This window comes from Erithacus rubecula (assembly GCF_903797595.1).
Source record: "Erithacus rubecula genome assembly, chromosome: 2".
In the NCBI taxonomy this organism is placed as follows: Eukaryota; Metazoa; Chordata; class Aves; order Passeriformes; family Muscicapidae; genus Erithacus; species Erithacus rubecula.
In genome coordinates, this window is record NC_136685.1 from 108,189,567 (window position 1) to 108,203,644 (window position 14,078).

Below are 14,078 nucleotides of genomic sequence, written 5' to 3' on the forward strand. Positions count from 1 at the left end.
TTTTATGGGTCATTTTCAGTGGTGGCACCTGGTTCTTTTGGGATGTGTGTGGACTGTGGTGGGAGAACTTTCTCTCCTCTGAGGAAAGTAACTTATGATTTGATGAGGCTCCTGAAGCAGGTAAAACTTGCCCCAAACACTGGCAGTTAAATCTGTAATAATTGCTCCAAGATTCCTCCAACTTTGTCTGGTAAAAGCTTGTAAAATACTAACCAGTTGTGAAAGTAGAATAGCAAATCTCAGCTTGCCACAGCCTGTGTGGGAAAAGCATCAAAATAATTTGCTCAACTGGTCTTGCTCCATAATTTTTTTTATGGTCTTCAGGTCAGCAGTATACATTGTCTCAACTTCTCCCTCTTTTATGATGTATAGATTTTTCTAAAAATAAAAAGAAAAAACCCTCAACATAGTCAATAAATGGACATATTAATGTAATCCATTTCATGGTTACTGTACATGGAGTTAACTCTGCTGCCAGGCAAACACACAAATGCCTTTCTGTGCTTTCTGCTCCAGCAGTCAGGGGTGTGGGAAGATGAAGGACTCAATTGCTGCCCCTGACAATGTTATTTTATGTGCTTGTCAGCTGTAGACTTATAAAATGACACTCAACTGTCTTGCTGGAAGGTGTGGAAAAAAGGCAACTCAACAGTTTGGAGGGAGAGTGACAGGACACAAAGTTACAGTGAGGATGGAGATGTCTCCATGGGACTTTGCCAACTATTTTAATCACTATTGCCTCCAAATCTTGGTTGACATCTTTATCAGGGAAACAGCAGCTTTCTTTGGCTGTGTGAGGGATGTGTGTGCTGTGTACATGTACATGTGATTTCAGCAGTCCTGCTGGGCATGATTCATTATTTTTCACATCATTTATTAGAAACCAGGCTTTAAACCAGCCATGATCCTGTCCTGTGTGCTGGGAAAGGCATGTGGAGAGGCAGGAATTCAGGGGAGTGTGCTGCTCAGCTTCTGGAGGAGAGGGAATTTTTAACTGTAGCAGAGCAGCCAACTTTCTAGGGCAGTTTAGGATGGCCACATGATACCATAGTTCACTTCCTAAAAATAGGCCTATTGTACTTGTGGAGGGAGAGATTGGATACCCAGCACTCTGAGATTGGGGAATTGGCTGGATGGTTTTCTTTCTTTCTTTTTTTATTTTTTTTTTTTGTAATCTCCTGGGACCCTGTGCTCTGTACAGAAAGGCTGGAGTTGGAAATAGAATTTTCACTTCTTAATCATGCTTTTTATGTTGTGTGGGTGTGTTTTATATGTTGGTTTTGGGGTGTTTTTTTCCATGTAGCTGAACAATGGAGGACAAGAATTTTATCCTTTTTGCAGGATAAGAACTTGTAAAAACTCAAAGGAATCAAAAAGGCAGTGGATTTAAGATTTCAGGTGTCATCTTAAATGTAGTATTGTCTGCTTTCAGAAGTCTTATCTTTTATTTTATTTATTTTTAGTTCTGCAATTATTTTTTACCCAAATAACCCAATTATCCTGAAGAGACACCATTTCTATGATGAACTTTATCTATAGTCTGATTAACCCCTGGACATCCTTCAGGGTTCATGACGTTGTGAATATTATTTTATTTAGCAATGGTGATATTTCATCTCTTCTGAAGGGAAATTCTGAAATTATTGCAGTTCCACTCTGACAGATTTCTCATGTTTAATTTTGAGGAAAAGGCTGAGCAGCCCTTTCTAGAAGTATTTATTTTTTGCCACTGCCTAAATGTTCAGCTGGATTAATACAAATAATTGACCCCTTTCAGCTCTGCCTTCCTCCTACATAAAGCAGCTGTAAAATATGGGAACAATTTGGCATCAAATCCTGCTGCTTGGGCAAAGTGACATCTTTGTGTTCAGCACGTTTCTGTGTACTTTACTCCTTTCTTAATTAAACAGCATTTTGTGTAGCAGAGCTGTTGTTAGCAAATGTCACAAAGGAGAACCAGCCAAACGTTTTATTTTCAGTTATATATAGCAATGCTGGCAGATAAACTGGATCTCTGTGTTTCTTTGGAGTTAAAACTTATTTTCCAGGCTTCTGCAGTTACTTTATTTTTTTTTTTTTTCCCAATCATACATGTTTCTCCCATTTTTCTTTCCCTGAGGATTCATTCTGCATGTCTTTTTTAGGCATGTGAAAAGTGTAGGTGTTCAGCTCTTGGTGGTGTAATTCTGTAGGTAGGTAGTGTCTCTGGTCAATCCAGATTATTTAGGTTCCCGTGGTGGAAAAGTGGGTTATCCTGGATTTTGTTTGTTTCCTTCTGTGTTTAAAGTAAGTACAGCACGTTGAAATGAACATGCCCATCAAATGTGAACATCCCCCCTTGAATGTGACAGGAAAAGGGAAGTGCAAGGCAGCTTTCTTATGCATCTTTAAGAATAGTCAGAGCAGTAATAAAAAGGGAAGTTCCCTCCCAGTGAAGAGCAATCTACAGTTGTGCCACACCTAAAATGTTCTGCTAGCACTTTATGTAGGTTTTGCTGGTGCAGAATATCTTTCCAGACTTGAAGCATGTTTATTTTTTTTCAGTCTCAAGTTAAAACCAGCAAACACTTCTTCTGGAGTGAGTCTGATGGATTTACCCTTGCTGAAGCTAGTGGCACACACCACTAGCAAAGCTCAGTGTCTGAATCAAGCTTTCATCCTTTCTGGAAGCTCTTGGATTTGGGCTTGGCTTGATGCTTTCTGTTATTTTAGCTTCCTGGGTTGTGTCCTGTCCATGAGGTTACAGTGTTTGTAGAATCTTAGAGGGCTGTAAACTTTATTTGGTCATTCTTTTTCTTCCTCTAACTGCTTCTCCTTTGATGTGTGTCTTCAGGTTCTTACTTGTTGGGCTTTGAGAACCAGGTTTTCATTTTGTTTCACTAAACAGGGAATCAGAGGGATTCTGGCTCAGGTCTTGGGTAAAATGGGCTGTTTTAAAATCTTGCTGACTCCCCTTGTGTTTGGTTTGCAGATACATCCGACTGTATGGGAGAAAATTCAGCAGGGAGGATCACGTGCTGTTTATCAAACTGTTGTATGAGTTGGTGACAATTCCAAAGCTGGAGATCAGCATGATGCAAGGATTTGCACGCCTGCTGATCAACCTGTTAAAGTGAGTAGAGTTTTCTGCTGACTGTGGAAACTTCTGTCTCAGAACAGTTGATCTCTTGCTCAACGTTGTGCCTTTCATGTGGCAGAGTTTTGAAAGGTTACTTCACTTATCTGCCCTGTGCAGTGCTGGTGGTTAAAGGGTTCTCTTGTGCAAACACCTTTCAAAGCTTTAGGAGTGGGACTGAAAGGGGAAGAATGCCAGTTTCCCTCCCCTGTCAGCTCAGAGAGCCAACAATTAAGGCTGAATCCCAGTTAGGGAGAAGATGGAAACTGGCTCACAACTCAATAATGTTTATTCCTCTTAGTCAGGAAAATCTTGACAGTGTCACTTGTGCTGAAGGCTGCCAGTGGCCTTCCTGGAGTTTGTGCCAGATTGGGAGCAGGGATGGGGGTGTTCCCATGTGCAGCATGTCTGTGGCAGTGTTGAATCCTGAAGTGCTTGGTGTTTTGTTTCCTATTAGGAAAAAGGAACTGCTTTCCAGGGATGATTTAGAGTTACCATGGCGACCACTCTACGAAATGTTGGAAAGGATATTGTACTCCAAAACAGAACATCTGGGATTAAATTGGTTTCCCAAGTAAGTTCACATTTTAAAGCATTTGATAGGCTGTTAGTACCTGCTTTAAAATACTTTGCAATGTGCTTTTAATATCTGGGATTTGATACATTCTGGAAATATTCTGTTTCTATTTTCACCAGGCACCTTTCAATAATTGCATGCAGGGCTGCACTGAATCATGTATCTCCTTCTGCTGTTTGTCATGCTGGTTTTTTTTCTTCATGAATGTGATTAATATTTAAATACACTGCAACAGAGGTCTTGCTTGTCTTATTTTAGGGTGATAACCCACAGTTTAATGAATTTAGGATGAAATATTTAACAGTATGGTGGTTTAACCCCAGCTGGCAACTGAGCCTCACTTGCTGCCCTTCCTGGTGGATTGGGGAGAGAAGTGGAAGGGTAAAAGTGAGAAAACTTGTGAGTTGAGCTAAAGATGGAGAATAATGTGAATAAAATTAACTTTTAACTTTCCCCAGCCAAAACCAGCACAGGCACTAAGTTAAATGTGTGCTGTTCTCTCCTATAACACAGTAAAATTGTGGGGGAAAATATACAAACTACATTGCCCTTCAATATATGTCCTGTAATCATTCCCAGGATCTGGAATCCAGGTATAAATCAGTCTGCACTCCAAGAAAAGTGAAATATTTTCTATAGGAAATACACATATTTACTCAAGTGATGCTGCGATAGAGAGAAATGATTTATTTTCTCCAGTTAAGAATTTTAGACATGTTCTGCTGATTTTAAAAATGAAAACTTGCTTTCTTTGCTTTCTCTGCACTGTCAGTCCCTCTCCATCTGTCAGATTTTCAGACTTAAAATTTTCATAATTATCCCAGTCAGAGAAAGTCTTGCTCTATAAATTACAAATTATAAAAGATAGCACATGGATAATGCATTATCTTTGGTTGAATTGAAGCTTTATGTCAAGAAATGCAGGTGAAAGTGCTTCATTTGCTTTTGCTTTCAAAAAAATAATTTGCTGAATGGTGCTGAAGCATTGCCACTGATTCCTGAGGGGAAGATCCTGTTGCTGGTCAGGAACATGAACATGAAATCTATGAAGCACTTCAGGCTGAATTTCTCAAAAAGAATCAGTTTGCTAAATTGAATTATTTTGGTAATGGTAGGTAAAATGTGAAAGAGCAGAGCCTTCCTTGATTTATTTTATTTTATTTTTATTTTTATACCTGTACACCTTGCTCTGGGTGTTGATGGTGTTGAGTAACTGCTCAGTGTGTAGGGGGGAGGGAAGTTTCTCAGGAGGATAAAGGAGGTTAAGCAGGAAGGAAGGTTTCTGTTGTGATGATCTGACTGAAGCATTCAGCTTTTATTAACTTCATTCCCTGTCAGACACTGCATGCAGTGCAATTCCTTCTCATACAGTGCTCATCCTTTCTTGAGGGGCAGTTTAAAAGCTGATTTGTAGCTGTTTAATTAATCTCCTGTTTTAATTGAATTTTATTTTTGTTTACATTCAGTTCATATCGACCAGGCTGGTCTTCACCTAAAACATTTGTGCTTAATGTATTACATAGGTGGTAAGAATGATTCTTTCTTTGTTGTTGTTGAGCTCTGGCCAATGTCCCTTCTGCATGTTGGGTTGGACTGTAACACTGTCACACAGGTGGAATTCTGTGCATAAATAATTGTATTTGGAAGGGCAATGTTAACCTGACACCACTGGTTATGAGAATGTCACACTGGATGGAAACCTTGCTAATGGGGGACCCAGGCAGTGTGTGTGGAGTGGCTCTCCAGGGCTCTGTTCTAACTAATTTAACCAGCAAATACTTTTCAGGGGTTTAGATGAGAGCTGAGTTTTCCATTGGAGCAATTGTTGTGTTTGATTGTGGATAAAATCACCAGGAGCACCTTACAGGGTGAAGGTACCTTCCTCTCAAATCCCATGAAATCATGGAAAGTGCTTTAGCAGTGAGATAATGGCTTCTGGAAAATCCACCCTGGGGCTGTCAAGGGCTTCTGTGTCAAGAGTTCACTGGGATTTTTTATAGGGAAACACTATCAGGAGTTGTGGTGCATGATAAATGCAGAAAACTGTTGCAAGTGGCAGTGGGGTTTGCTTTGTTTGGGTTTTTTTTAGAAACAAGGGCTTAGTTGTACTAATCCAGTGAGAGGTGGCTCACTCTGGTTAGGAGATCACTAAAATAATTTGTGAAACTGTAGCTGGTTGCTCTTTCCATTGTCTTATTTTAAGTTCTGGTGGAGTGTCCACTTCAGGACTAGACTTTACCTTCAGGCCTTCTCCCAAAAACTGAAATTTGTCTTACTGCTTTTTGATAATGTAATAATTCTCTCAGTTTATCTATTAATCATTTTAACTGAAACACGTTTTTCTGTGTAAATGCAGGAGGGGAAAACCCACCAACTTACAAATCAGTATCATCATACCCTTTCCAAAAGAAGAAAATAACCCTGTAGTGCCAAAAAAGCTGAGTGATAGGTGTTAAAAGTCTGGTGGGTGTCCTGTCCTTCCCTACCATTCCCCTAATGGGAATATTCCAGGATATCTCCTGTAGCTGGGCTGCACTTGAACACTCTTGAATCAAAGTCCCTTGGGTACAAAATTGTCTTGCTGTTTTCTGGATTCCTAAATTTGTGACCAGAACAGAGGAGAGAACATCCCCATCTTTCTCCTTTGCGCTCTCTCACTGACAGATGGTGAGATCTGACTGAAAACTCATTAATTTTAAAAATTTACTGCTCTCTGACCTCAGTATTTGTTAAAATTCCTGTCCTTCAGCTTTTCCTTAGTGAGAGCTGCCTTGAGTGGAGTGATGATAGTCTGGGGAGAGCTTGTTTGCTTTTGTCACCCAAACATTTATCTTGTGAATTTTTAATGCTCTTAAGGAATGTGCTGGTTCATGCTTTATTTATCTGCTCTTGGAACAACTGTTATCTTTTTTCTAACTCCCTCAAGGACAATATTCACTTGAAGATAGTATCTTCCTGAGCTTCCTGTAGAGTTTGGTTTTCTTTTTGTTTGATGACTTTGTTTTGTTTAATTTCCTCTCCACATTTTAGAGTCGGTTAGCTTGAAATTTTGTTTCTGGGGGAGGTCCTGAGTTGCTTTTGTCACTGTTGCATAAAATATACATAATTTTGCATTTTCTAGAGCACTGCTTGCCTGAAGCAATGCTCTGAGGGCTGGGTGGGCTTTTACTGGCTTGTATTGAGTGATAAATGGTGATTTATCCATTTTTTTATTTCTCCTGCCTGTATGGGATCAGTTTACTTCATGTAAGCCTGGAGAGACAATAGTACATGTTCAGTATTAATGTGTCTCAAAATAATTGATCTTGGTAAAATTCTAAAGATGGTACATTGGCATCATTTTTTCTGAGCAGAAAACTATTTTCCAATGTTCATTTGGGATGAGGGGTGCAATATTCCTATTTCTAGAGAAACCATATCTAAAAATTGTAAGAATTTCTTCTGCCAGAACATTTTTTTATTTTTTTTTTTCCATTCAGGGAACGTTTCTGGGTAAAAGTGCAAGTTAGTGTCAAGGTGGTTGTGTAATAAATGGAAGGTTTGAAGAAGGTGACAATTTACAACCTTGGTGCATTGGTTGATCACTCTCTGCTCCCCCTCCCTTTTATTCTTTGAGTTTATTCTGAGATTTAGGCTTTTTAAAGGTTTGATGGCATCCTGTGACAATAGGTGTTGAAATGATTTCTCAGATAATTGTTCTTGCTGTGGATGAAAGCACTTTTAAAATCAGCTGTTACTTGGGAGGGACTCAAGTGAAATAACCCTTGATTTGCACAAGGTATTTATTAATTTCTTCTTAGAACCACTGGACAAAACCCAAAACCACATTGAAAAGGACAAATATGGGTTTTTTTGAAGCCTAAAACCAACAAGTTGCCTTTATTTATCTTACTAATATTCATGAATTCCACAAACCCATTTTTCTATGTTTTCATCTCCCCCAGAAGTCACTTTGCTGGTTGTTCGTGGACAAAATGCAGGATGTCATTCAAATTTCAGATTTCACTTCCATGAAATGATAGCAGCTCTTCACTTAAATGCAGGAAATGCCAGAGTAGTGTATAAAAAATAGGACCAGGAGTTGAGCAGAGCAATTTTGATTGCTGCAGTTAGGTCTGTGGAGAAGGCAATTAGCTAATGCATGTTCAAAGAAGACATCTAATTGCATCAACATTATCTTAAGCTCTGGAGGGAAAGGTCAGCAAATGGTTGGTTGTTTTATGCTGTCTCTGCAATTTAGTAATATGTTATTGCTAACATTTCCTTTTCTGGTTTCAGTTCTGTAGAAAGTGTTCTGAAAACACTTGTGAAGAGCTGCAGGCCGTAAGTGTTTGTTTCATGATTTTTAATTTTTATTTTTTTTGTATCTTTAATATTAATTTGGGAAGGAGGGGAAAAGTGTCCAGAAGACCCTTCCCTACCTGTCATTGCTTGGCTGCTGTAAAAGCTTGGTGTTGAGACATTTCTGAGGTTTATTTTTCCTTTTTAACAGCCTTGGTTGCAATAATTCTGTTGTATAAAAAATGTACCTAATATGCATTTTAAATACTGCATTGCATACATACTTAGTGTGTTTAAAAACAAATTAAATCACACTGTTCCTGTAATGTTTCTATAAATGATCCTTGTGCCTGAAGTGATTTTTTTTTTTTTAATATTGCATCAAAATGAGTAATAGTTGTTTGATTTGGATCAGCCTTCACAGTGAAATGGTTTTGCATTGTACAGATTCTTCTCAACAAGACAGGAATCTTTTTAATAAAATGATGCACCACAATGTCCTTGATTTACCTCTGTATTGTGAAGGTTTTTGGAGGTGAGAGCTGCCTGCCTTTGGCCCCTGGACACATGGTTTTTACTCTAAAATGAACATTTATGACAAATTAATAGCTAGTTTTCAATATGCTTAAAAAGAGGCAAGCTCTCAAGCCAGTTCTGTGCAGATTGAGTGTTTTCCTTGTTCTCAGGTATTTCCCAGAAGATGCCACTGCAGAAATGCTGGATGAGTGGAGGCCTTTGATGTGTCCCTTTGATGTGACCATGCAGAAGGCCATCACCTACTTTGAGCTCTTCCTGCCCACCACCCTTCCCCCTGAGCTTCACCACAAGGGTTTCAAGTAGGTGGCACTGAAGAGTTCCAAATGCCATAAATCATCTTTTACAGGGGGATTCAAAGTCACTGCTGGATTTCAGCAGCATTTTGGGCAGGGGTTCAAGGCAGAAATACTGTCAACCTGCTTCTCTGGTGACAGTAACCTGCAGGAATCTTAGTCCCTCTTCCCTGCTGAATAAAGCACACAGCAAATCAAACCAAATAGAATTAAGAGGAGTTTGTAAAGGTGAATTGAAGTCAGGGACTGGTGTGGAGGGTTTGCAGGCTTAGCCTCAGGTGAATTCAGAGAAGGAGTTAATGCCACTGAGACCACTGATCAAAAGGGACAAATTTCACTGTACAAGGAGGAGGGGGATGAAGTGTCACTTGTTTTTATCTGCTTTACCTGTATTGGCATGGCACAGCTGAAGTAGATAAGGAAACTCCTGGAGGGACAATTGTGTGAAAGAAGGTTTAAAAAAAAAAAAAGTCAGAAGAGAAATAAAGATAAAAAGCAAGGACTAAGTCAGATTTGGGAATACTCTGTGAGTGACAAAGTGATAAAAGCATGTCCATGTTGGTCCCTGTTCTTGCTGGATGAATTGAGGGACCAATGAATTCCTGCAGACAGCTGGCAAAGTGAGGGATAAATATTGAGCAGGGGAGCAGCTTTCTCAGTATTTAAATTATTTTGCTTCTGTTTTCTTTCAGGCTTTGGTTTGATGAATTTATAGGCCTTTGGGTGTCAGTTCAAAATCTTCCCCAGTGGGAAGGGGTAAGTATTTGCTTTTCAGCTACACTGGAATAAATCCTCATTTAAATATTCCTTCAATGTGCTTGCAAGGAATTGAAGCCAAACAGTGATATAATGGATTTTTTTTCCCTTCTGCTTTAACTAGTACAAGAAAGCAGAGACAATAATTTCATTATTGTTAGCAAGCAATTACTGTCTAAATAAATGAGACTGCAGTTGTGCTTGGTGAACATTGTCTAATGGCCAGCTCAGGCAGCTTTTCATTCCAGCCTTGGGAATGCTGGCACTTTCCAGACTGCCTGCTAATACTTAAAATTATGCAAAGTGCAGTTGTGATTTCTAGAGTCACACTTCTGTCCTGTCCTTTAATACATCTTGGATGTTCCCTAATTTTGAATGGTGGTTTTGCCTTCACTGCAATGAGCTGCTGTCATCTTTGAGATAGAATAAGGAATCTGCACTCCCTGTGGCCAAAAATTCCCTTGGGCTGTATCTTTCAAGGCAAATAGTCTGCCATGTACCTGTGAGCCCCTGCTGTGTGTCCCATGTGGGGAGGTCCAAAGCTGGGAAGTGAAAACCTCCCTCTGGAGCTCAGGTGCTGTTGGTGTCAGCTGAGCTGTGCCTTGGCTTTGCTGCAGTGAAACTTGGCCTATCCCCAGTTTTTTTTTCCCCTGCTCAGTATGAACATAAGCTCATTGGCCATCTGGCTCCTTTTACTAATCTCCTGCCTGGATACACAAGGAGAACTTCTCCCTGTCTGAGGAGAAAGCTGATTTCCAAAGCACACATTCCATGGGTCTTCCTGCCTCCCAGCACAAATCCAGGGAGGCAGCCTTGGGCCCAGCACTTGGCAGTGGTCCACATTCAAACCCTGGAGATACCAAAGATGGTTTTGAGATTCTCTGATGGTTCCCCCTCAAAAAAAAAAAATCACAATCCTGTCTGTTCCTTCTGACAGAACTGTGACAGCCTGCACTTGAACATCATGAATTAGTTTGTTTCTGTCAAACTGTGTAACAAATAATCATCACCACTCTTTCACAACTTATCTCTGATAGTTTTTCCCTCTTTCACTGTATTCTGACAGTTTGCTTGCTTTTTTTCCCCAAAGCTTTCACTTCTTGTTTGCTTTTCTGTCATGTCCATTTCCTAAAGTCAGGTTCATTCCATCAGGCTGGGATGCAGATAATTAGACACATGGGTTCTGACTCTGCAATCCAATTTAAGCCTCTGTATGCTGCAAGCTTTTCCTCAGCTTGCTTTGGCAGGAATTAGGCTTGCTGTTTGAAGGGGAGCTGTGGAATAATTCCTTGTGTGCACAGTAAGGATCCTTTTCAGTGGGTATTTCCTCAGACCAAATGAAAAAGGCAGACCATTACAGAAGATGTAACCCTTGTCTTCAGGCTGTGTCTGAGGTCCTGAATTGAACTTGGGGGTTTTCCAAAGCTGTCATGTCCTTCAGCCTGAGAGGTGACCTGTTCCTCTGGCCTATCTGTCTGAGAATTAGGCAGGATTATTGAGGGCCCTTCCTTTTGGCTTTGTCATTGCTTCAAAACACTGATCAAGCATCAAGAGCCTGGCAGGTCTTTGCTGATTTGAAGAAGCTCCTAAAAGCAGAGTTGGTGGGTGATGTGCTTTTCATCATCAGGACACAAGAGTGAGACTTCTTCTCCTTTTTTTTTTTTTTTTTGTTTGGTTCTGTCCTGATAACTATCTTTCCTGAGCACATCTTCCAGTTCCTTTTTGGACTCCTGGGGCTGTCTTCTGGTGATGGAGTGTCTAATTCTTCATGGGCAGTCACAGACTGCCCTCCCAGCTGACAGCTGATGCCTGTGACCTTTACAAGCCACTGATGGTTTAAACCAAAGCACACAAATGTGACAGCCAGCAGGACACTCTGAGTAGGATGGATCCTGCAGGAACTAATTGTCCTAAACAACTAAATGTTGGGAAAAGCTAGATGGATGAGTTGGTGGAATTTTCCTTCCATGTCTCTGTACAAATACTATTTTAGGCCAGTGAAACACTTGGAGTGAAATCTCCCTTCCCAAGTGCTTTTATTGCCATGGGTAGCTTTTATCTTGTGTGTGTGAAGTAGCTGGAGGGCTTTGCATCTTTTACTCTCAATATATTCTAATGAATATTCCCTTTTTTCTGGTTGTTTTCAGCATCTAGTCAATCTTTTTGCTCGCTTGGCCACTGACAACATTGGGTACATAGACTGGGATCCATATGTACCAAAGGTAATTAGTGCTCATTTCATGATACGCCTTACTTACCTTGCTTGATGGGTTTGGTTTTTTAAAACACCTTTGGATTAGAAAATTCATGTATGCCAATGTTTGTTTTTCTTCCTGTCAGATTTTTACTAGGATTTTGAGGAGTTTAAATCTGCCAGTGGGAAGCAATCAGGTGGTTGTTCCAAGATTCTTAACAAATGCTTACGATGTAGGACATGCAGTCATGTGGATCACAGCCATGATGGTGAGTAACCACTTCATAAAGTGGAACAAACATGAATTCAGAGCTTTAAATCCATATTTAGGATGAATATTTGTTCTGCTGAGCTCACTGCAGAAGTGTGGTTTGGACTTCTTTGCCCAAGTTGTGTTGTCAAGTCCATTGTTCCACTGTCAGTGTGGGATGGGGTTTGTGTCACAGCTGCTGGCAGTGGCATTTGGGAAAGGAGCAGGCACCTGTGTGAGTGTGAACCTCAGCAGATGGGATGGAGAGAATTTGCTGCTAGTGCTGAGCTGAGGGTGGGATGTGATGTGGTACTTAACACACCCGTGCCTCGTGCTGCTGTTACCTGTTGGTTTTGTCTTGGTCTGTGGGATAAAACTGAGTGCTTTCTTTGTTTCAGGGTGGACCCAGTAAGCTGGTGCAGAAGCACTTGTCTGGCTTGTTCAACAGCATTGCCTCTTTCTACCACCCCTCGAATAACGGGCGCTGGCTGGTGAGTCGAGTGCTTTGGGTGGCAGGACAAGAACTTTGGCTGGCATTTCAGCCTGTCAGCTCCAGATTGTGTGTTCATGTGTGGTGCTTGGAGCCTTGGATTATCAGATCCACGATTCAAACCCTGCTCCTGTTCTCATGTCAGTGCAGAGCTGCAGAACAAGACATCTAATTTAGATACAGCCAGGAAAAAGAAGCTGGCACTTGAAATGAGGCTGGCACACACCATCAGTACTACCTGTGTGATGTCACTTTTTTTTTTTTACCTACTGCCTCTAAGTTATGGAAATATAAGATGGGCCTTGGGGCAACTTAGTCTAGTGGAAGGTGTCCCTGCCCCTGGCAGGAGCTTGGAACTGCATGAGCTTTGAGGTCACTTCCAACCCAAACTATTCTGTGATTCTATTAAACAAAGCAAAAAGGATTTTTAATGCAGTCTAGTTTGAAACTTAATTTTTTTGATTGTGTAACTAGAGCAGTTTTCTGTTAAAGAATGTAAGGATATCCCTGTGATAGCTGGTGGAAAACAGATTAAAACAGCAAGGCTGGTCACAGCAGTGCCGAGGCAGCTGGCTTGTTCTTGAATACTTGCTTACTTGTGAATGTGCAGGGAATGCTCCCAAAGATGTCCTAAATATGTAAATAATTTTTATGTGATTTTTATGACTTTTTCAACCATAAGGTCCAGTGCTGGCAGCACAATTAGTGATACTTTGGGAAACGAAGTTTAGCGACAAATTCTGAACGTGGTATTTTAGATCTCCTCTGAGTGCTCCTTTATTGTATCTGTGCAATTCCAAGGTCTTGCCTCACTCATTTTCTGTTGTGCCCTGAGCAGCTCGGGTTGTGCAGCTGCCAAAGGCCCTGAGCAGCATTTGTGGTGTGTTCCCAGAACAAGCTGATGAAGCTGCTGCAGAGGCTGCCCAGCAGCGTGGTGCGGCGATTACACCGCGAGCGCTACAAGAAGGTGACCTGGCTGACTCCTGTCCCTGAGAGCCACAAACTCACAGACCAGGACGTGACAGACTTCGTGCAGTGCATCATCCAGCCTGTCCTCCTGGCCATGTTCAGCAAAACTGGCAGCCTGGAGGCTGCCCAGGCCCTGCAGAACCTGGCACTGATGCGTCCTGAATTAGTCATCCCACCCGTACTTGAGAAGTGAGTTTTGCAGGAGTGCTGCAACAATCCTTCCCCAAGAGATAAATAGGAAAAGCAGTCATGTTAAATAATAAATGAATTGCTTGCTGTGAATGAATCCTGCACTGAGAGGAGCTGCTGATGCACCCTCCTGAGCAGTCACCTCAGTTAGAATGGGAGGAAGGGAGAAGTCGATTTTTTAATTAATTTGATTTGTTTGTTGTTTGGTTGGGGTTTTTTTCTTTTTTTTAAACACCTGGCAAGTGGCATAGTTCTGGAAGCTGTTGACAGCTCGTGTGCTTTAGGGTAGGCAGTCCTCAGGTGACTTGCATTTCTGAGAGCATTTTGTATCAGATTGTGGGTGGATCAGTTGAAAAGGCAGCTTTGCATCCTTTATTCATAAGCCACCTGGTAGGTGCCAGATACACAGGATGTTGTGTAGCAATAA

The 14,078-nt window shown here is 41.0% G+C and overlaps 1 protein-coding gene across 2 annotated transcripts in view; it reads left to right on the top strand.

The window, feature by feature from the left end:
- PSME4 (proteasome activator subunit 4) overlaps window positions 1–14,078 on the top strand; it is a 43,007-nt gene that overhangs the window by 2,884 nt on the left and 26,045 nt on the right. Inside the window, exons 2-11 of one of the 2 annotated variants that reach the window (XM_079323886.1) lie at window positions 2,972–3,112; window positions 3,573–3,689; window positions 5,159–5,218; window positions 7,971–8,015; window positions 8,660–8,809; window positions 9,496–9,559; window positions 11,707–11,781; window positions 11,900–12,022; window positions 12,402–12,494; window positions 13,386–13,651. In XM_079323886.1, the coding sequence (XP_079180012.1) occupies window positions 2,972–3,112; window positions 3,573–3,689; window positions 5,159–5,218; window positions 7,971–8,015; window positions 8,660–8,809; window positions 9,496–9,559; window positions 11,707–11,781; window positions 11,900–12,022; window positions 12,402–12,494; window positions 13,386–13,651 (1,134 nt within the window). The remainder of the gene's footprint in view (window positions 1–2,971; window positions 3,113–3,572; window positions 3,690–5,158; window positions 5,219–7,970; window positions 8,016–8,659; window positions 8,810–9,495; window positions 9,560–11,706; window positions 11,782–11,899; window positions 12,023–12,401; window positions 12,495–13,385; window positions 13,652–14,078) is intronic. The other variant, XM_079323887.1, reaches the window with a different exon arrangement.